Here is a 23,162-nt window from a genome sequence, read left to right on the forward strand (position 1 = left end):
GACCCTTATTAAAGACTAGACTAAGTGCACAACACAGATCTGTCCAATTAGAGCCTGTGCATTTTGCAATTAGAGAGAAAAATGTAATGTGCCAAACATTGCCTAAAATGGCCAATTTGACAATGGAGTTAGAAAATATCTGCTCAGATCTTTAAATGGATAATTAGAGAGATAATACTTCATGTTTAAGAAACAGTTTTAATGGAGGTTGAAATAATAAAGAATGGAGTCTCATCACGTTGTCGCTTTTCAAAGCAGCGTTCTGGTTCTTAGAAATGATTATAAAAGTTCTTTAGTTTAATACATTTTCGAAACCCAGAATGATCACTATTCAATTCTAAAGAACTATGCAAAATGTCTTGCATCATGGCACTAAAAAATCCTTGTTTTGTCATCCTGAAAAGTACAAATATATTCACTATTTAACATGGCAACCCTTTCTTACCACTGTGAAGAGAATATATTTTATAGAAGTATTTTTTTAGAGGGGACAAAAAATGAAAATAACCTACAGAGACAACTCAATTTATGGTTGTTAATTTCTTATTGGCTGGTCCACTACTCTTTCTTACTGTTTTAATTTGTAAATGAGTTAATTACTTCATTGGTTGATTTTAAATGTGATTTTTTTTTAATTTCAGAGAATTCTGATTACCTCATTGGCTGAGTTTAAATTTGAACTTTGTATTTTTAAGGCATTTCTTCTTTTATTAAGCATTTATAACTAAAACTGTTCTGAAATCAACTATCAAGTTATAGTAGTTTACCTTTTCTAAATTGAAAATTTATTCTATGTGGTTTAAAAAACTGTTTCTTACTATAAATCACATATTTAACTCAAAAAGCCTCAAATGATTCAAATCACTAAGACTAACTGGGAAAAGGATGAATTAAAACGCCACTTTGTCCTTTGAAGCAAATTAAATCTGGCTCAAAAGACCCAAGGATCAATGGAATCAATGCAGAGATTATCAGTCGTGTTACTGACATGGTCAGTATGTGAATTTCAAATAAATCAATAGTCCTGTCACATCATCACTAAATGAGCATTGATCACTTCCTCAATTATGTTATCTGTTGTGCATTATCCTGTTTCTTATCACATCCAAACATCCATTTCTGTTTTATTTCCCTGCACAGATTGTTCCACAGACAACATTTGGCCGTTGCTTTATTTACAGAAATGTCGGCTCGACGAATCTGTCACATTTTCACAAGCCCAATATAGCATTTGAGCTATTGTGCCCCTGTTGGCATTATGAGATGCCCACAGCTAATGCTCTGACAGCATCATTTAGGCCATGTGCGATTCACTATATTCAAATTCAAATCTGGATCTTTCCTCCTTTATCCACACCTGTACACATCAAGGAATGCAACAAAAAAGGCCACTCAGAAAAGATGTTAGCGCTCATTCTAATGATCTGCCATCAAAGTTATTGGCACACGCTACAAAGCAGACGCTCTATTCATCAGCCGCTCGAGAAGCTACGCACAAACAGAGGCTGTGCTGTACGCGCGAGTTCACATCAGTGCCGAGCAGATGGTGTCAGTGTAAGGAGAGCTGCTGAGGGCCCTTTACACGCTTTTATGTGAACCTTCAGTTACTTAACTCGAACTTGTCTGTCCTTTTGTCGCACGTCACTGTTCCTCGCAGATTCTGTTGAGGATGCCAGAGACCAAATGTCACAATTCGCTTTGCGTCACACGGCTGAAGCTAGTTTAACAGTCATGTGGCAAGCATAAACTAAAAACGATTATTAGGATGCTGTTTCTCAGCATTATTTAAGATGAATTGTTTTAACATAATATGGCAGGGGATTTTGTTGCTCTGCATTGAGACAAATTTAAGGATTTGGATATGCACATTTTCTATTTTTGATCATCAAACAGTGGCCCCAAAAATATTGAAATGAAATGCAATAAGTATCAAACTAACTGACATCTGCAAAAAGGTCACACTTTGTTTTAAGATCCAATTCCCACTATTGACTATGACTTTTGCTTCAATAAACTCCTAATCGTCTGCTTATTCATAGTTAGTAAGGTATTTGTTAAGTTTAGTTATGGGGTAGGATTAAGGGATCTAAAATATGCTAAATAAGGCATTAATATGTGCTTTACAAGTACTAATATATGGCCATTATGCTAGTAGCATGCATTCTAGTTAAAAGTGGCAATTGGTCCTTAAATAAAGTGTTTTATACATGCTTTCCAAGAACTAACTGCATATTTTTGAGCATGTGAAAATAACTTGTATATAACCTTTCTGTGCATTTTTTTGCCTGAAAAGTGTTTTATTCCAAATAAATGATGCTTGGATTGATAGTTTTCTATATCAAGCAATGACCTTCATGTTTTTAAGGTGATTTTAATTTTTTTGGAGCTGTTTTTTTTGTTATGGTGGTTTTTAAAGAGTATAAAGAACAGATATCAATGCTCAGTGTCTTTTCAAATCAATTTGTTCCTTAGACTGTATTAATGAAAGGATAAATCAGCCTTAAGCCTTGATGGTCAGGTATCAGATTACTTTGAAACGCTTCAGAATCGCCCTTGTGGAGAAAGTCTCGATTATTCCGTCTCGGTTACGGTTTTAGACACAAGACAGAAACTTTCGGCCTCATAATGGATGGTAATAAAGAAAAGTGTCCTTGGTGGCCGCAGAATGGACTACAGCCTCAGCCTGTTCATTACTGAAAATGAGAAGAGAGGTGAGATACGAAAATTTAAGTGTAATTTAGCCGTGCCCGAGCAGAACAATCGAATAAGAAATGTGTTGATGTTAAACGGCCCCTGAGGAGACAATAACATTCATTTAATTCCAGCACTGCCATACTGTGTAACATTGGCATGACAGAAGATGTCTGAATATTCATTGTTCGCACACAGTTTTCAAAGATTTAAGGGCTTCGGCTGTCTGGCGGCAGAAAGCGAGACAAGGGTGACCTCGGATAATTACCACTGTCCAGTGATGAGCTAAAAAGCACAGCCTTTCAAGACGTCTGAATAAAGGTTGTGTGTGCTTGAGTGCCTTCATTAGATTCATCTCGGCTTGTGCGAGCGCACGCATTACCACTAGTTGACGGAGATCAGACAGACAAAAAGCTCATTTAAGTGCTCTGTAATGGAGATGGTCCTGACACTCCAGAAGTTGATGATCTCATTGAGCAAATAAAAAAAAAAAGATTCAGGATTAGCTGAAATATCAAACTCCAGCTCCATCTAGTGGTCATGTTATCACATCACATCAGCACCTGACACTAGAGTTCTTATATTAGCAAAAAATCTGTCACATTCTTTAAAAAGGAATGAAAAAATACTCACAGAATGAATACTGATAAATGAGGTTTTCTATTCCACGGATGGCACACAGTCAGAGGGATGAGTCAGACATTTGTATATCGTAATGAAGTGAAACAGCACCAGTATTAAACGACGCTCAGTGCTCCTTGATCTCTTATTACCATGTGAAACAGCACATTATATAGTGCAAACATATTAGAATTGTACAGTAAATGAAAACAGTACTGATATAAAATCTATTTTTACATTACAAACATCTGTAACACTTTACAATGAGGTTTCATTTGTTAAGATTAGTTATCTACATTAGTTAACATTAACAATGAACAAAACTTAAGCATTTATTAATCTTAGTTAATATTAATATCTGCATTTATTAATATATTTTAAAGATCAAAAGTTGTTTCTGTTAACACTAGTTAATGTGCTGTGAACAGGAACATTTATCATCAACTAATGATCATTTAAAGGGGTCATATAATGCTGCTAAAAATTATTTTGTGTATTTGGTGTAATGAAATGTGTTTATGCGGTTTAAGGTAAAAAAAAACAAACAAAAAAAAACATTATTTTCCACATACTGTACATTATTGTTTCTCCTCTATGCCCCGCCTTCTGAAACGCATCGATTTTCACAAGGCTCATCGCTCTGAAAGCGAGGAGTGCTGTGATTGGCCAGCTATCCAGCGCGTTGTGATTGGCCGAATGCCTCAAGCCTGTGATAGAAATCTTACTCCTCTTAACATATTGTGATGCCTTGTCAGGCCGGAGGGGCGAGGGGAAAAAAAATATAAAACATTTTATAAGTGTTTTATAAACATGATTTCTAGTCGTGTTTTCCTTTTGGAAGGCAAAAACAAAGTAGTTTCGATTTCTCAACGAAACAATGTCACACACCGCGGCCTTGAGTGAGCAGAGGCCAGAGGCCAGAGGCCTCGAGTGAGCCGTGGTCTAGAGTGAACCACGGCTGGCTTTAGTGAGCAGAGGAGAGCGGCTTGAGAACGGTGCGGCAGGCGGATTTTACGAAGGAGCGTACCTTGGGCTTGCAGCAACCAAATGCTGGACGCCGCTTCGTCCACGGTGAAAGCCGATCCGGTGATCCACAGTGCAAAGTTGATGTATTTCCTCAGCGACCAGCACGGATCAGCTCCAGGCATGACGAAGTGGATATCGTCCTCTTTTGGAAGGCCAAACAAAGTAGTTTCGCTTTCACAGTGAAACACACAGCGTCTATATGACATGATGGCGGCACCAACAACAATACTACAACGAGAATAAAAGGTACGCCTTCTTTCTTTGCGTGAACATCTGGGCGGCGTTATGCAAATCTTCCCACATACTGACGTAGATGTGTGGGGGCGTGTTAGAACGAGCCGTTTCAGGGGGGCGTGGACGAGTCTTAACTTTTATAAAGAATATCTCATTGGATTTGAGACTTTAGTCTTTGCAACTTCACAGATCTTCTTTATTCACCAAGAGCTTGTAACACTCCAAAGAGAAAGGAAAATTTGAAATCGCAACATATTACCCCTTTAATCAACATTTTGTGGCATGTAACATAAGATAAACTTTTGTTGATATCAGCTTGCACAAAAAACCCAGTAGCTGGGTTTTAGAACTTAGGAGAGCTAGTTTCTAGCTGGTCTAAGTTAGTTATCAACTGGTTGCCCAGCTATCATGTTCTAAAAACATGTTTGTTGCTGGTCCAAAATAGGTCTACCAGGTTGGACTGCCTGCTGACAAGCTCTGTCTAGTTAATGACCAACTTGGACTAGCAGATGACCAGGTTTGAAAAGATAAAAATAAAAGTTGCACTAGGTAATGACCAGCTTGGACCAGATAGGCAGAAAATATACTAAAGGTACCATCTTAAACTAGATTTGTGTATCAGTTATGATGATTTCCCAAAATGCACTCTAATAAGGTAGTCTACTCATTTGTATTATTATTATTATTATTATTATTATTATTATTATTATTATTATTATTATTATTATCTTGGGGAAATTGTGTTTCAGTATGGTGGTTTATATATTTTTAAAAATGACCATGATAGGTTGTATCTTGACTTGAGGTGTACGGTAACACCAGAATGTTTTACTAATTGACTGTTACGTCAATCATAACATGATTTATTCAGCCAGTGTATATTGTGATGAATAATCTTAATGTTTTGGGCTTTTGAATGGCAATACCTTGCAATCACAGCTATAAAAAAAACACATTCCAGTCTGACAGAAATGTACAGAAAGAGAAAACTGCAGCAAGCTTTCTACTGTCAGCCCATTAGTTTTACTGACAAATACACCAAAGTTGCCATTTTAGCACCTTATTGCCAGATCCACTACCTTGTTTCTCATCAGATAATTTATTGTGGCATAATCTGCAAATTTTATGATGTGTTTAAATGGCAGAGCAGCTATCAGTGAGTAATATATACACTCTAAACAAATAAACCCCAAACAAGCCAGTTGGCTTATTACAAGGCCCATTTTTCCATTTTTACTCATTGCATTTTAAACTTGCAGGGAGAGTTATGATTTAGCAAGTCCAAATTGAATAGAATTAAAGCACTGGGGGAATAACTATATTGTCATTATGGAGTCTAGACATATGTGCTTGACTTGGTGGTCAGCAGCAGCATGAAAAACCAGAGATGTGGTGTCACCTACATATCGGACAATATTAAAATTCACCTCAATGAGATGCTGATGATGGACAATTTCATGTCACTTCATAACCGAAGATTCAAACCCATATCAGCCAATAAATTAAATCAAATGCAATTTAGCAACAAGGAACAGTGCTTTTAAACAGACCAGAAAGAGTTTTCATTTAAAAACTTTCTGAAATCATCAGGAATTTGCCAGGAGCATTTCGTACATGATAGGAATTAAAATATCAAATTATTCTGGACAAAAGCTTAGGTACAAGTGTCACTTATCACCCCTCTCTGCTGTAGTGGAGTTCAAAGGTCGCCCACAATATGATAATTTCTCTGCTTCAAGCTAAAGACCTTCTAATGAGTTAACTAGATGACTCCACTTTAGCTTCCTAGCAAATAAGAGTGTCATTCGTCAAGAAAGGCTGCAGAATTAGGTTGGATAAAAGCAGTCTCTCATTTAGAAGTGTTTACACTGGCACGTCTCAGAGAAAATCCTTTCTCTTGGAAATGTCGTTGTTGGGATTACAGAGCTCAGATGTATGAGCTCAGCCTTGGAGAGTGGAAACATGATCATAAAATGGTCTTTAACTCCCTCTTGAGGTTATGAACTACAACTACTACAAAGTAGAAATGAGCATTTAAAGTTTTTTTTTTTTAAAGAAGCCCCTTATGCCCACCAAATCTGCATTTATTTGAACAAAATTACAAAAATACGAATATTATGAAACATTACAATGTAAAACAACTTCTTTTCTATTTTAATATATTTTTTAAAAATGTAATTCATTCCAGTGATAGCATAGCGTTTGGTGTCACATGACCCTTCAGAAATCATTCTAATGTTAATTTGGTGCTCAAGAAACATTTAACAATGGTCAGTTGTCTTATTTAATTTGATTCTTTTATGAACAGAAAGTTCAGAAGAACAGCAGGATATTTTTTACAGCAATATAAAAGTCTTCCCTGTCACTTGATCATTTTTACGGATCCTTGTCAAAAAATTGTTATTTATATATATATATATATATATATATATAAACCTGCCCCCAAAGGTTTGAAGAGGAGGTATAGATAATTTATTAAAATATAAATAGAAAACCTCTAGGTATATTTTATACTGTCCCTAAAGGACAAATATCTGTACCTTTAGCCAACACTTCAAATGTTTGATTGGTACAGTATATTACAATTCACAATGATTTAAAAACTAAAATACAACATGAAATATTTTTTATAACTTTATTCTCTTTTTTCAATATATCTGTACAACCAAAGAATCAAACCTTGTAATAAGTCTGGCAGAAACTGACCTGTACATGTCTATGCAGGACTTCTTACACTCATTTAAATAATCAAATGATTAATTATCTAGCTAAGCAAACATTGCAAACCATTCCTACCAACAGAGAACAAATGAGCAGATTTCGCAAGGTGGGGGTGAAAAAAAAAAAGTTCCCTTTTGTTTCCTACACTCGCTCCAGTATTTTTACAAAAGTACAGTGAGACATATTATATATATATACACACACACACCTGGACAAGTCTAAAGTAGCGTGATTTTTCATTACAGGAGAGCGGTAGGAACATACAGGAGGACACATTTGAACTTGTGGTAGGAGGCCATGTCAGTCAAGATATGAGCGTATGCAAAGAGTAATTTGACTTGATCAATACAAAAACCGTAAAAACAAACAGACCTAAAGACAGAACAATGAAACGTTTCGGCTCTGAGGTCGGTGTGGTTCCTTATTTATTGACCTGCTGCAGTGCAGGCAGACCTATAATGGGCCGCGCACGTTCACACAGGTCAAGTAACGTTACATCAATTCCTGAAAGAATGACGACTAATAATTCTCCTCAAACACAGAAAGGTAAGAAATGAAAAGCTCATACCTGAGATGAACGCAGGACAGTATAGAAACAAGAGCTTGTGGAGGAAATATTGCAGAAAAACTTCGTAGCATAGTGAAAAACCGTGTAATGCCCCTCACAGACAACTAAAGACGTTACTTTCCGACGCTGTCAGTTCTCATATACTTGGCGCTCTATACTACAACTAAAGTCAGCAGTGAGTATTGTAGTTTCAAAATAAGTGTAAAAAAAAAAAAACCCTATATTTTCTGTTTTTATCCAGATTTTTTCTGGTTAAGCCAAATATATGCCGTAGCAGGGAGCTTATTGTATTTTTTCACATGGTGTAAAGTATACCAAGGGCTTTAGAGCAGGGGTCTCCAACCTTGGTTCTGGAGAGCTACTGTCCTGCAGATTTCAGCTCTAACCCCAATCAAACACACCTGAACCAGCTAATCAAGGTGTTCAGGGCTACTTGATAATTACAGACAGGTTTGTTGGAGCAGGGTTGGAACTGAAGTCTGCAGGATGGTAGCTCTCCAGGAGCAGGGTTGGAGGCTAATAACTGTAGTGCCAACAATCAAAAAATCCACAATGGCAAGCTAAAAGCCTGGAAACATCTCCTGCAAGGACGACCTTAGACATTCTGGAGTCCAACAACATTAGATTAGCAATAATTTAGCAGCAGAAAAAGGGACAAGCCTTGGCCAAAAAGCCATTACATGACTGAAAGAGCATGATCAATGATAAGATACAAAAAAAGGGAATATTAATCTCTGTGCCATTATACTTTCACAAATTATACAGTAATAAAGCAGACCTAATGACATCCCATGTAAAACCAACATAAAAAAAGAGAAATGGATAAGGCTTAAAGCTTTTTATCTTCTTCAAGACAGGTTTGTGTATTGACAGCTTCTCCTAGTAGCCAATTGGGTGCGTTGCTGGGATTGGACATCGTGTACCATGTTATTTACAGAATGCAAAGAGACAGTAATGGCAATGGGTCTACTAGATGTGACGTTATTGCGAGACGGATCTTGAGTGAGACAAAAGCAAGTGGCCCATTAACCAGATGATAATGAGACATGTGAATCGACGTGCTTTAGAGCAAAATTACATGCATACAAAAACACAGACCCATTGAATGCAGTTCATCCACCCAGAATAGAAGTGCCCTGCTGTCCCGTCACGCAGTAGTGTTCTCTTTTTTTGTAGTCATTCATTTAGTGTCCCCACAGGTCAGAATTTGGCGTAAAGGACAGCCTTTTGTCTTCTGTAGCAGCACCATTTGAACTCTAGTGTCGCTCTAGGGCTGAAGACTCAGCATAGTCTTTCCTATGAAGGTCCAGAGGTCAGGAGGGAACAGACGTCTCCTGGATCAACAGACTCTGTAATCAGTGAAGTAAATGAAGGGACTCTATTGACGCCAAAGGCTGTTGGAGTCCTAAAGATCCAGAGTGTGGTGAAGAGGGAGGTCATGACATGGGCTGCGTATCACCGTCAAAGGCCACACTGTTGTACAGACAGACATGGAGATGGATGACATGGAGCTGTGGTTGTCTATTCCTTGCCGAACTGTACCCAGATCTACAGATTAGCTTTCCAAAACCCACCCGACTGGATGAAGCCATGATAATGTAAATGCAAACATGATGTTTCAAGTCCCAAGATTACGTCAGCAGCAACAACACGGAGTCTCAACCGCACCATAGTTGTCTTCGTAAATGTACTTTTTTTTTTTTATTACTACAGATTTTTCATCCATGGCATGATAATCCACTGTCATTTTTTGTGCTGGAAGGAGTCTGATCGGACGGAAAGCATGATTAACCTTTATTTAGTTACAATATCTTCAATTTACAAGAGCACAGAGTCAAGAAAACTTCAGTCCATTGGTTGTTCGGACGCTTGACTCTTCGTTTTTTTTCTTTCATACAGTACATTGATATCTTACGCAAGGGGATAGAAAATAAAAAAGAAAATAGAAAAAGGCAGGATGGAGAGGACAGCAAACCAAAAAAGAAACTCCCGGAGCCAGTGGCGCACACTTCAGGTCGGAGGTGGTGGAGGACATGATGAGGTGAGGAGGACAGAACCTGCAGATATTCATGATGAGTGGTGATAATTAAGGGGCAGGCGGGCCGCGACGTGAGTGAGGAGAGGAGGGCGAGGGAGCTCTGGAGGATCAGAAACTGTCCACCCAAGTGCCATAACCTCGCTCTGCCAAAGTGCGGTTGAGCAGGACCAGCTACAAAAAAAAAAAAAACAAAAAAGATACCAGGGAGCATCATGTTATTCATGCTACTCATTATCAAAGACATGACAAGGTGAGGTTTATTAGCATCCACGCTAATATAGGTATATAATGAAGGTATATTAGCATTCACACCAATGCACGAAAAAGACAATTCTGTAAACCTGCCACTTTAAATGCTTAAACTCTTTAAATCTAGATGAATTCTGATTGGCTTTCAATATTTTCATTTATCAGCTAGAACAAATCATTTATCATAAGATTTCAGTGATATTGTTTCTCTGTGCCATTATTTTTCTAGTTGTGGCGTGGACTCTGCTATTCTTTTAAATTTAGAATGATTTTAAAACCATATCTGTATACTTTCATCATCGTTATAATCCTTGGTGTGAACAAGTTTTAAATGTCAGAACATTCAGTTCTGAATTAAAAATTTCTTAAAATAATATGCATAAGAAATTATGAACAGAAAAAAAGAATTTTTCCTTCCTTCTCACTAATAATTTATTAAACAAAATCAAATTAAATAATTTTACCTCCTCTCCCACCATGTTCCACATGTGTACTAAGGGAAGTCCTGTATTATTGTCGTAGTTGGTGACCTGTATGACAAAATTGCCCATTAAATTATCTGTTGGCTGTAAACATCAACATAAATGTCATCCATTAATGAATGATTTAAAGACTCACTTGTGCTAGCAATGGAACCCCTCTCGTCATCTCTTCCAGTGCAGAATTGGCCTCCGCTGAGAACCGATCCTCTCCTAACGAAAACGTCAACAACAGTGAGATCCAGCAAAAGATGGAAATTTCAACTTAAATTTTAAAATAAAGACAAACCTGGAAGTGGGGCAATGTTATCTAACAACACTTCTGTTCCTTGGAACGGTAATGTCACAAAGTCTGACCTGAAAATCAAAAATCAGTGAGTCCAGAGCACAAGACTATGATAAGAACAACAAATGCAAAAATTACTTCTATATACATTTTAAAACATGGGTGACATTTGCTTTTTTTTTTGTTAATATAAAGAACTTTACAGAACAGTACGGAAAATTAATGAATAAAAAATTCAGGAATAACCTGATCTGTCGAAGGGTGTCAATCTTGACTCTGTCATAGCCACCATAATCAACATATCGGATTTCCACTTCGGTTGAATCTTTGTAGAAGGAGATGACCTGCGCTCGCCACCAGGCTCCATCTACAGCTGGGGCGGCACAAATCACTCCAACTGAAAAAGAGATGAGAGAGAAAATTAGTTATCTTCTGCAGAAAGAGGAATGTAAAAATAAGATAAAGGGGACCATCTTGCCTTCAACAGGCGATGGAAGTGGGGGCGTCCCGGGCTGTGAATAGCACAGGAACATCTGCTGGTCCAGACTGCGCAGGGCGTGATATGTAGGGTGAGTGTGCTGTTGGACAAACAGGTGACCGGCTGATACAATGTTCACCACGATCACCTCGACCGTCACCCCATTGGGCAACAAAAGCTGTAACAGACAGATCCAATGAAGCACTATGTTAAAATGTCTTAGTCTCTGCAGTTTAAATCATTTAGGACAGAACTACATGTTTAGGACAAAAATAAAAAGATCCCTGAGAGAAAGTCAGAATCCTGCTTTAGGGTAGGGACACACCAAACCGCTGCCAAAGAACTAGTACTGAAGAAAGCCAACTGTGGAGCCTCACATCGCCTGCGTCGTGGCAAAGATGTTGCACTAGAGCACACCAGACAGACTACAGCCAAAAGCCAACTAGCATGTATGTTTGCATGAGAGAACATAACTCTTCCATACCAGCAGATGGCAGTAATCTGCATTCAAACAGGCAAACCAGAAGAGCTAGAACTGTGGGTATACAAGCAAAGCAATGTAGCTTTCAATCATGTCTGCTAAGCTGCAAATGGCGCTAGGCATTGCCAATCCTTGATCATCATCTTGTGAATAAAGAAACAAACTCATAGAATGACAGATGTGTGCATTCCCTCTTTACTCCGTCATTGGTTGCTTTCGTCAGTTATGTTTTTTCTTCTGTGCTCATTTACTATGATGAATAGCCAGTTGGAGTTCTCTCGTAAATGAGCTCTGCCACCGATTCAACCAAAACAAACAGCCGACTAGAGCCAACCATTTGGAACCCAAAAAAATAAAAGGTAGACCAACACTTAAAAACCACCTGACATTGCCCGACCGTCGGCTTGGTGTGTCCCGGCTTTAGATGGTAGCTGCCTATGTAGTCTGCAGGAGCAGGAGTTAGGGGCCAATCTTACCCAGGAAGTCATGGGCAGAGAGGGCAGCGTTAGTGGTGGGGGAGGTGGGGCATACAGGTTGGTCAGGTCCAAGTCTTTGAACTTCTTCCCAATCAGGGCCAGTGCCTTATCTACCTGCTGCTGGGTTCCTAAGAAACAAACAAAACAACAAAAACATTAAATTCAAGAAGGCCATGGATGAACCAAGATTGTGGCCTTTCATAGAGACTCACTTACCCTCTATATGGCAGATCTGAAACTCTTGAGTGTAAGGCAGGGTTGAAATGTAGATCTTCGCACCAGAGCTCTGCTTCAGGAAGCTCACGTATCTCCCTTGTTTGCCGATTAGCCGTCCCACTAGATGCTACAAAGTAATAGGAGAACCACAGATATCAAAGCAAGTTTTAATTTATTCATATAAAATGTAAGAAAGCTAGCTCACTGACAAAAGCCGCTGTTCTTTGACATTCAGATAAAGAGCTGTTAAACAACATGCATGAGTTTTCCTTAAAATCTGCTAAAATACTTTAAGAAAAAAATTTGATTGAAGGCTGTCGTACTAAATGTGAAGCAGAATTAAGCATTTAAGGGAATCGTACCTTTGGCACCTCAATCTCCCACACAATAAGCTCAGAGCTCTGTGATTGACAGGTCTGGCTGCCACTCGGCTGGCCGTCTCCCACCCCCAAAGTGGAACAGCTGTCCACTGAATCCATGCTATTCACATCTGAACCTGTTGTGTTGGGGGGTGAGAGAAAAAAGTCAAATGTGTCAGTTTATAAGCATAAACAATCATTTCATTGACTTCAACAAATGTTTGTCAAATTGAATAAAAACCAATTCAATCATCTATTTAACAATAATTTGCCTTAAGATTAATATAAACATGTAATAAAATAATTTGTTATACATAAAATACACATACATAACGGTAAAATATAATAATTCATCTAAATAAAACATGCCTGGCAACTGAAACAAATATTAACAGCAACTAATCTCGAGATATTGTGCATATGGTTAAAAAGATATTGTATACATTGTCTATATAGACATGCACAAACAAACACAAACAAAGATCAAATAAATTAAATGTATGAAAAAAAGTCTGTTAGGATAATAAAAAAAAAAAATAAAAAAAAATCAATCACCTGCAACTAATCCCAAAATGTTCTGGACATCATAAAAACTATAGTCAGCGTAGTTGAAAAAAAAGGGCATCCATTCCATACACGCTACAGATAACATCACCGCAACTTATATCGATGACTTTCAGGGGGTCTAAACAGACCATTCTTTAACATACATTCAAACGCAAATGCCTGCTTAGCCAGGTGATCACTGTTTGCCAAGCAACCATGGGGTAACAATAACAAACACAACTAATACAGCCGAGAAGGACCATTGACAAACAAAACAAGCAGCCTCTTCCCTCAGGACAAGAAGCACTGCCACCATTGTTCTTGACTCATAACATTAAAGCAGCATGCTTATGACAAAGTGCTCTTTTGTTTACTGACACTTTTCCTACTACTTGACAGTGTCAATAATTGCCCATTTACTTGGTTTTAACTAACAAGGAAGCAAGAATCAATGTTGTTACATTTTCTCATTTTTTTCAAGTGAGGATGGGTTGAGACACAAGCTGCTTCCAGTGTCCCCACCCTTCTTAGATCACATTAGGGCCTTTCGCAGCGCTTTAGTTCCAGAACTAAATGTACAGTACTAAAGTACTGGGATGATATGCTCAAATATTTTTGAAAACGTCAAAAAGTGGGTAGTTCCACAATTAGTTCTGGTACTATGAAAAGGTTGCCATGGTGCGAAAGGCCCTAATATGGAGATAGCAAGGAGCTGGTGAAAAAAAAATAAAAAAATACTGCAAATGGTCAGTGTACAAGTATCACCACATTCTGGTGAAAACACCTGCTGGCTACTAATAATAGACTTACTCCTGGCCATTTCCAACACCTGCTAGTAAGCAGGGGGAGTTAAATAAGCAAGATGGCTCTGATATCCATGTAAGGAAGTTGTTGTAGTAGGGAGCGGTAAAAACAGCCATGCCCATGCAGTTGTGCTCATGTAACATACGCTGTTTGGGAAATCGAGCACCTGAGGTTTCAAAAGAGTTTCTTCACAGTTTGAGAGGTACTCTTGACTCAGGCTTTTTGTACTACTACATCTGGCCAAATGTCAACAAGATGACTGATGCTTCTTGGATTTAAACAAAAAACAAAGCTAACTGAAACAGCATGCATGCTAGTAAACAATCATTTTGAAAGAAAACTTTTGCCGAAATTTCCTTTACGCTAGGATTTGCACCAGCAAACATTTGGCATGATGTAACGTGAATTATGTAGGGAAAAAGCAAACCTAGAGTGATTTGTATCAACATTGAGCATACCGCAACCCACACTTTTAAGTGAACCGCAATCAAACAACCTACCGAGATTGAGTTAATGTTTTCAAGTGTTTAAAACTGCAATATGCTCTGAGACCAATGAATTTAACTTAATTCATACTATTCACAGTTCACACTCAAATGAGAATTTTTTCATCTTTTACTCTCCTTCATATCACTCCAAATCTGTTTTGATTGTATTTCTCCTACAACACACAATATTTTGAAGAACGTTGCAACAGTTCTGAGGCCTCATTTATAAATCACTGCGTATGCACAAACACTGCCCTGAAAGAGGCATACGGCACTTCCTAGGCAAAAGGTGGAATTTAAAAAAAACAAACTTGATGGGAAAATTTGCACACCTGCACGCAAACACTGACCCATGCATAATGACTTTTTTCCCTGGACAGAGAAACGTAATGAAGTAAACAATGATTTTAAACTTTTAATTTCATCATATACATTTAGATTAAACATTCTACTCTCATTAATGGAGATAAGCACTGAAATTACAAAGTTATTAGGGCAAAGTTAAAACTAAAGTATATGAATTTAGACAAAGCCTATTTGAAGTGGATGCTCTTGATTGCTTTTCCTGTGGTACGCTATGTTTTAATGACAGCGAGGAGTGCTGTAGGTGCACAATAATTTATCTTTAAACAGCACAGAATTTTTTTTAGCAAGTAACAATGATCAATGATGCACATGCAATGAGGCAGACACTGCTGGATTCGGTCTATTGTCCGGTTTGAATAGGTCCGATAATAATGGCTTACTGTACAACCACAGCTGCACGGAGGTGATGTCTTGTGAAGGCATCTCCACAACATTATGAAAAATAACACTGTATTTGAAAGATACAATGGTAAGATTTGCACGTTTCCTTTTTAAAATACTTTGTCAGTGACGCGCAAAATCACTATTTACACTGCAATAAATATAGGCCTATATTTTTCCACTAAAAATAGCTTAAAGATGTTCACCTTATCAGCAACTGCAACTGTAATTTAATTGATTTATTTATTTATTTTATGTAAATATTATTTGGCCAGTGGAAATGAATGAGATCAACTCTATTCTAAATTTTTCTGAGAACCATTTAAAACAGTTTTTTTAATGGATATTTTGATATATTTTCTAAAACATAACGATATTGGATGATTTTTAGCAATAAAAATTAATGTGTATGGCACAAATCGCATTTATAATCTGTATCTGATATTTCCTTAATGTTTTGTACCTTTGACGGTGTTAAACGGGTGTCACGTTTATAGGAATATGCATAGAGATGATATGCAGATGAGTTTATGCATAGTAAAACTAGGCATTGTCAGCTCCATATATGGTAATTACGGGGAGGAGTCGGGGTGGAGATGCACGTACGCACAATCTTCCCCTGACTGGGATTTATAAAGGGATTTTTGTGCAGGTTCTGGCGTAAATCTAGCTTTTGTGTCTACGTACACTTTTAGGATGAAATCTACAGAGCATTATAAAGGAGACCTCCGGTCCATTTAGTGAAAGAAAATGGGGTCAAAACAATTAACCCCACTGACTTTAATTATATGAACAAAGTGCCTTTTTTAAACATCTTGCGTTCCACAGATGAGAGCCTGAGTAAGGTTAATTGATGAAAAGTTGCTCATTAAAATAGGTTTCTGATTGTGCACACTTAGTAGTGTGCAGGATTTAGATTTTTGTACTTATCCAACATCACTATGATTAATTCAGGTGTGCGAGGCGCTTTATTTTTGAGGTCCAAAGAAGAAAGTAAAACGGGTTCAGAATGACTTCAGGGAGACTAAATGACAGAACTGTCACTGTTGCATTAACTATCCATTTAAGCCCTATCGTTAAATTCTTATTAACTGTAACTCACCTCCTGATTGGTCAGCTTCTACCTCACTAGCGGCACCATTCCTAAAGCCTGTTCCATTCAGCCGTGCTGCCTCACAAACTGTAGCCACATTTTCTGCGGTAAGCGAAGACTCCTTAGGGGCAATTAGAGAAAGACTCTCCTGCAGTCCATCTCCTTGACCCTCAGAGGCCCTACAAGTCCCTGAAATTTGAATGAGGTCCTCTTTACTCTCAGACACGTTCGAGGACAACCCTGTGCTGTGGAGATCCTCGCTGCTGATGCCATCCTCGGACTGGCACGTGCTACATCCTGAATCTTCCACCAAAGCTTCCTCTGCCTGCAGCTTGGCCAGAACCGGCTTGGACTCCAACTGTTCCCCAGACGGCACAGTCAACAAGACTCTTTCCTTCTCATTCTCCGGCATTTTCCAGAGCGAAGGCGCCAGACAACCATTGACGATGTCTTCTGCTATCTGCACCGCCTGTGACTCTGCGCTTTCCACGCTCTCTGAAGGTATCCGCGACTCCACTTCCTTACCATTTATAGCCAGCGTGCTGCTGTCGGATGCTTCAGAGCCCTTGCTGTACCGGGACTCACAGCTGCTGACCGCCATGACCTCCTGGGTGGCTGCCGAGATGACCTCAGTGATCAGCCCTGCTGCGAGACGCTGGAGCTCCTGCATGTCTGGACTGGTCTCGGCCGGCAAGCCCAGGTCTCCGTTTTCATGGTGCCGAGCCTCCGTGGAGCCTTCTGAAAGGGGTGTGCTGGTGGAGGTAGGGAAAGAGGTCAGGGTTAGTGGCGTTTTCGGGCTGCAGGTCTCCAGCAAGACAGCCTCGCTCTCTGTTGAAGATGTAGTGGAGGGCAGCTCATCTTTTAAAATGTCAGTCGGGAGATTCTGAGTGCAAGTCGGTGCTGAGCTTTCAGCGGCCACCTCTCCCTCAGGTTCAGGTCGCTCTGCTTTGGCTACCTCTGCGGGACGCTGCTTAGGTAGTGGTTGGTTTTCGACCTGCTTCTTGATTGATGGTAACTGGCTTGAGGGTTTGTTGCCAATGCTGGCCTCTTGTACTTTGTGATGAGTGCTCTCCTCCACTGTTTTTGTTGGTGTTGAAGATGACACAGGAGTTGTTGTCTCTAGGTGGCTTTGTAGGCGGACGGATTTTCTACCGCTCTGAGCAGCACTTAGTTTTCCACTGGCCAACACAACTGGAGGGGCGCCAAGAGCCTCCCCCACAGAGGCTTTTAGCACCGGCATGTGTATCTCTGCTACAACTTCCTGCTCAACAGGTCTGTGCTCTTTGGCCTTGACTTTGTCTCGGCTGGTTCTGCGGTGTGTGCTGCTGGCTGCGGGGCAGCTCTTGTCAACCATCCCATTGCTGCCCTCACCAGAGGAGGTTCGCAAGCCCATAACCGACCCCTCTTCACTGTCGTGGCTGGTGGTTCGCTCTTTCTTGCGGGAGATGTACCACCACCAGCCTATGAGCGCCAGCACTCCAGGAAGTGTATACGGAACAAAGGACCGGAACCTCAGTGGCATCTCCTCTAGACCCTAGCAGCTACACCTGCAGATCAACACAAGGAAAAAGGATTAGATAATCCATGTCAAAGCAAACTGAAACAAAGGAAATTATGGAGACAGGTTGCACTATAAAGGACAAACATTAAGCTTAACCATTCAGTCTTGATACCATAGTTTGTTTCCATTTACATTTAGAGACATGAATCAAGTACAGCATTTTTAGCTGGAAACTAGTTAAACATTTGACCACAGACAGGCCAATCAGAAAGTATTCTAGAGAGTAGTGTAATAAAAGGTTTTATTTCTGGTTTAAGATGTGTTGCCTTTGGGAAGAAGTGAAAGAATGTGTGACTCATCCTATTCTTGGGAAATTACACCCTGGTCAACATTCATTCCTTTGTCTTGTTCACAAGTCTGTGTATCATCTAGAAAACGACTAGCTAATAGTTATGCAAGATGCATGGGCATTAAAAAAAAAATCGTCCGTGGAATTATTATATATACTGATGATTACATAGTATGTAATAAAAATAAACTGCATCATAAGACAAAGAACAAGATCTAGAAATAATAAAACCAGATAATCAAAACTTATGAATCTTAAAAAAAAAATAATAATAATAATAATATTTTTTACATATAGCTTTGTTTGCAGCACATTTGGCCTGACTGCTTTACAGTAAGAGAGGGGAGAGTTCTAGGCAGCCATGCAGAAACTTCAGGACAATATCACATGGCTGACATTCAACCTCAGAGGGTGCTAAGAGCTACGTGCAATGTCTACCTCACTGCTATTGGCCAGGAGGGGCATCCTTTCTGATTTAAAAAAGGACATTCATGCATGCATTTCCATCACGTGGACAGCAAATCCCAGTCTCTACAGGAGGAGGAACACATCATATACAAACCCCTCCCATTCACTCCTGTACATAGTAACCAAAGATAAAGGGGTTTCCATTTCTCTTCAGCTCCCAGATAGTGTTTCAGAAGACAGCCTGCTGTTAGCCTCTGACTGTCAGTAAATAGTGACTACTGAGCATGTAGCGTTTTATTAGTGTGCACCCCTTCAGTCTTACCTTTATACATGGTTGCTGTAAATGGCTCTGCTAAAATCTCATCATACTCAGTTATGAATTATATAAATTACTTAAGCATTCCTGGAAAATTGAACTAAGCACAAAATGTTAAGGGCGGTATGTTGGAACACTAACAGGTTAAATTAAAGCTTATTTTTCAATTTAACATCAATGCATCAACGGATATTACTGTCAGTCGATAATCTTTCATCTTAAAGGCAAAAGCATCACGTTAGGCTCCCGTGAACACTAAATCCACTAAAGTTTTTATAACTAGGTTGTAACTTTTAAAACTTTTGTCATCTTAGACAGAAACAGAGCAGCAGGAAGAATATGAAAAATTTGGCAATTTCTAATTATTGTGGGGGGGGGGGGGGGGGGGGATGGGGTTGGGGCTATGGTGGTTACAAAGGCGTAGTTTGATGACGCCGTGACTGTGTGTGGAATCCTGGGAGTTGTCATCTTTATACCGACAGTCATGTTCATGGATGAGCTAATGATTTATTAACGTAGCAGAATGAAGCAGGGTGAGGCTGAAAGCAGTCAAAGCGAAATGAGGTGGCTGAACTAGCGCGATCCACGACTCGAAAGCAGCGGAGCTTTTATTATATCACAGTCAAACGCTTCCGCTCCTTCCAATCTTGCGTATATGGAAAAAAAAAAGCAGCGCTGTTTTATCATACTAGATACATTTGAAAGTTCTGTTATAACACTACTCTACAGTCATCACCAGTCTATTAAAACGCACAACATATGAAAGCATCTTTGGTGTTTCCATGTTTTCTACAAAACAAAACCGGAAATCAAGGGATTATGACATCATTGGCAGGTGACACAATGAAACTATGGCCACGGTCCATGTCGCTAGTTAAAATTGCTTATTTCTCTGGATTTAAACATTCTTCAAAACATTTGGGATAATGTAAGTACACAAGTCAGCAAAATATACAACACTGTTCTAGTGGTTTCTGGATATTTTAATAAAAATTTTTTTGCATATTGTGCCTTTAAGTTTAATAGTGGTGTTAATGACGATTTGAGTTGAAAAGTCAGTCTTAGACTACATTCAGAAACGTATAATATTTTGATGACAGGGTTACAAAATCCGCAAACCTGTACAGAAGAAAATCTCATACAGCATTTATTTAGACCCCCAGAAATTGAACAACAACAACACTATCAATTAAAGTTTTGCACGATTCATTTTAAGTGCCGCATAAATGATTTCCCACTTCACCAAACAATTTCTATATATCAGACATTATTCGTAGCTTTTACTTTTCTCTACTGCAAGAAATTGTAATAGCACTAGCTATGGAGGATTGGTCACACAATACAAGAGCCATAATATTAATACTACACTGTCTGTTAACGCTATCAGTCTCGAGAGCACGTTTCAAGCAGCCATGTCAACCGAATGTAGTCACATGTTGTATTTCCTGCCCAATAAAGTCCTCCTGAACCAGTTTGAGCCCTGTGTTCACCTTCAGCACGAGGTTAAATAAACGCTCGCCGCCAGATCATGGCCTGGGCGCGTGCGCGAGCGGACCATAGAGAAAGAACCGAGCGCGTGCTCCACGGTGGCCGTTCGACCTTGGGGAGGTGTGGAGATAACGGAGAGGGCACCGTAGCCAGTCATTCGCCCAACACCTTACATACGAACCCATTGGTCGCAAGTAAGCGGCTTACTAGTGCTGCTGCATTCAGAATACAAAAGCGAACCTGTGAACACTCCGGAGCTCGAGGTGATACTGACGCGCACTGGCTGCTGCAGGAGAATTACACCGGAGAGCGTTTTATCACTCTGGCACTGCGGAGAAAGTCAATGATATAACACGACATAATGTGCATAAAAGTGCACGTCTTGACTGAGACAAAATAGGCACCTTGCGGCCAGATGTCTGCGAAGTTGCATTGCATGCTGCGCGTGTTAGCAGCCAGGCTAACTGTTCACTGCTGCTATAAAAGCAATATTATCCGTCTGCAATAGAAGGACTGATAAGCGAAATGAATGGAATAAAAGCATAAGCTTCCAAAGATTTATGACAGCAATGAAACCACACACATAACAGGTGATTAAATAAAGAAAAGCGCGCATAAGCAGTTAGCGAGGTGATATTGACCTACAGTACGCGTGATAACGTTAGGTAGGCCGCTGAATGAATTACAGTCGCATGCAGCTATTCTTTCTGAAGTACTGACCGCTTCAAGTATCCCGACTTTAAACCGATTTCACCGGGGTAACCCTCCTCCTTCACAGCGCTCCTGAATTATCCATGAGTTCACAGAAACCGCTCGTCCATGTGGCTCGGTACATAATTCAGCTGAATGAAGGTGTGAGTTGACTTCAAGGCGCAAAGAACAAAGAGCACATGTTCTCCTTGTCATACTCCAGAATGACCACACAAATGATAATAGCTCCAAGTAAGATTAGGATTTGGACCTTAAGAAATGGAAACGACAGTTCCCTCATGGAAAACCCAGATCATAATGGCTTCTAGCTGATCCTTCGCTGGCAGGACCAGCAACAAATCAGCTACCAGCTGTTGAAACCAGCTTAAAATGGTCAAGGTGGTGTATGGAATATGTAACTTAATGTTACTGATCAATTTAAAAAAGCACGTTAGGTAACGTTACTATGTTCCAAAACATGGTATTTCCAGCTTAAGGTGGTCAAGATGATATTTTGTTAAATAGTATAAGGTCTATTAGCTAATAATGAGAGATTTTACTGCATTTCATTAATTAGACGACTTTAAATACTGTGCAATACCTGGTATTTATCCATTAGAGTTGAACTCAGATTTGGCGACACCGTTAGCCGCTAACGTTGTAGCTAAAGCGTTCCAGGCGCTTTGGATAGTGGATAGCACTGGCGCAATGTCAAACATACGCTGACGCTGTCGAACCAGTGAAGGTGGAAATCATTTCTGAAGATGAAATGGCTGAATGTGAGATGGTTAAATCTGCTTGGAAGTCAAGCAAACGGCGACAGCAGGACTAATCAGAGGCGGCTAAAATGGGCTCCCTCTCTGCGCTATTTAAGCGTCACCTATCAGCACATATGAGGTAACGTTAAGTTAAAAACCCGAGCTCACGGTTTATACTCACTGTGTTTATGCGTCCCTCGCACCGCCACCGTATAATATTAATGTTACGTGTTCAAGGCCCAGCACAATCCCAACGTGACCCCCCGCTTCTCGCGCGCGTGTCTCTCGTCTCTCCTCCCCACGTGTTGACCGTCCTAACGCACACTCTAAAAACAGAGACGCATCAGCTGATCAAATCTCGCGATAAGTCCGCTGTCAGTGTTAATATATGGATTCATCGCGAGATCACAGTGGTCTCGGACTTCACGAGGCTGCTGAGGACATTACGTCGTTTCTTTATAACGTAGAGAGAATAAGTAAATGTGACAGAAAGACTCAAAATAGATTCAAGGATTGTAGCTCAAAATATGTTTAAAGGTAAAGTAAAAAAAAAAAATACAAACAACAGCAGTAATTTGATGCTATTGACATGGGAGTTGGCTGCTAAACTTTGAACTTTGCCCCTGGATATGATAAAGCCTGGGACACTGGAGGTTTGCCACATTTTAAAAGAGCACAGAAATGCTGAACTATCTAGTACACAATATTTGAAAATATATAAAATAATTAAAAAAAAACATATGTAAAAACGTGTCAGTATCCCTAATGCCTGTGTAAGTTATCTATATGGATTAGTTAGCTTGTGAAAGGACACTTTCAAAGTCAAAGATTTGAGCCCTCCCAAAGGACGTTTTTGAGTCTCTTTTTGTTGTTTGCTTCCTTGTTTTATTTCTTTGGTTAAAGTTGGTTTTAACAGAGATGTTGCATATATTCAGAATTAATAGAAATACTGCAAAACTCTAAATATTGTTGGCTCATTTACCACAATGAAGCAAGAGATTGTGGAAATGTAATCACTTTAAGTGTTGTTAAAATGGATGAATTTAATGCA

The 23,162-nt window shown here is 39.4% G+C and overlaps 1 protein-coding gene across 3 annotated transcripts; it reads right to left on the reverse strand.

The window, feature by feature from the left end:
• Positions 1–7,193: 7,193 nt before the first annotated feature.
• akap1b (A kinase (PRKA) anchor protein 1b) lies at positions 7,194–22,447 on the reverse strand. Of its 3 annotated transcripts, none has more exons than XM_019092009.2 (11): positions 22,293–22,447; positions 16,611–18,148; positions 12,927–13,060; positions 12,565–12,691; positions 12,349–12,476; positions 11,392–11,569; positions 11,160–11,310; positions 10,917–10,984; positions 10,767–10,840; positions 10,613–10,678; positions 7,194–10,070 (listed from the first exon to the last, which is right to left on the reverse strand). In XM_019092009.2, the coding sequence occupies exons 2-11, from the start codon at positions 18,121–18,123 to the stop codon at positions 10,008–10,010; spliced, it is 2,502 nt and encodes an 833-aa protein (XP_018947554.1). In that variant the 5' UTR covers positions 18,124–18,148; positions 22,293–22,447; the 3' UTR covers positions 7,194–10,007. The 3 variants fall into 3 exon arrangements, with proteins under 3 accessions (XP_018947554.1, XP_042595665.1, XP_042595666.1); XM_042739731.1 differs by lacking the exon at positions 22,293–22,447 and adding an exon at positions 21,955–22,246; XM_042739732.1 differs by lacking the exon at positions 22,293–22,447 and adding an exon at positions 21,384–21,701.
• Positions 22,448–23,162: the final 715 nt, after the last annotated feature.

This window comes from Cyprinus carpio, chromosome B15 (genome assembly GCF_018340385.1).
Source record: "Cyprinus carpio isolate SPL01 chromosome B15, ASM1834038v1, whole genome shotgun sequence".
Lineage (NCBI taxonomy): Eukaryota > Metazoa > Chordata > Actinopteri > Cypriniformes > Cyprinidae > Cyprinus > Cyprinus carpio.

What these genes read in the sequence shown, in the direction of transcription:
- akap1b (XM_019092009.2), bottom strand. Translation starts at nt 18,123, where the DNA reads ATGCCACTGAGGTTCCGGTCCTTTGTTCCGTATACACTTCCTGGAGTG. An exon ending in GGGAGATTGAGGTGCCAAAG is followed by an intron (nt 12,692 to 12,926) that starts GTACGATTCCCT and finishes ATTACTTTGTAG; the next exon opens with CATCTAGTGGGACGGCTAAT. An exon ending in CTCTGCCCATGACTTCCTGG is followed by an intron (nt 11,570 to 12,348) that starts GTAAGATTGGCC and finishes TGTCTGTTACAG; the next exon opens with CTTTTGTTGCCCAATGGGGT.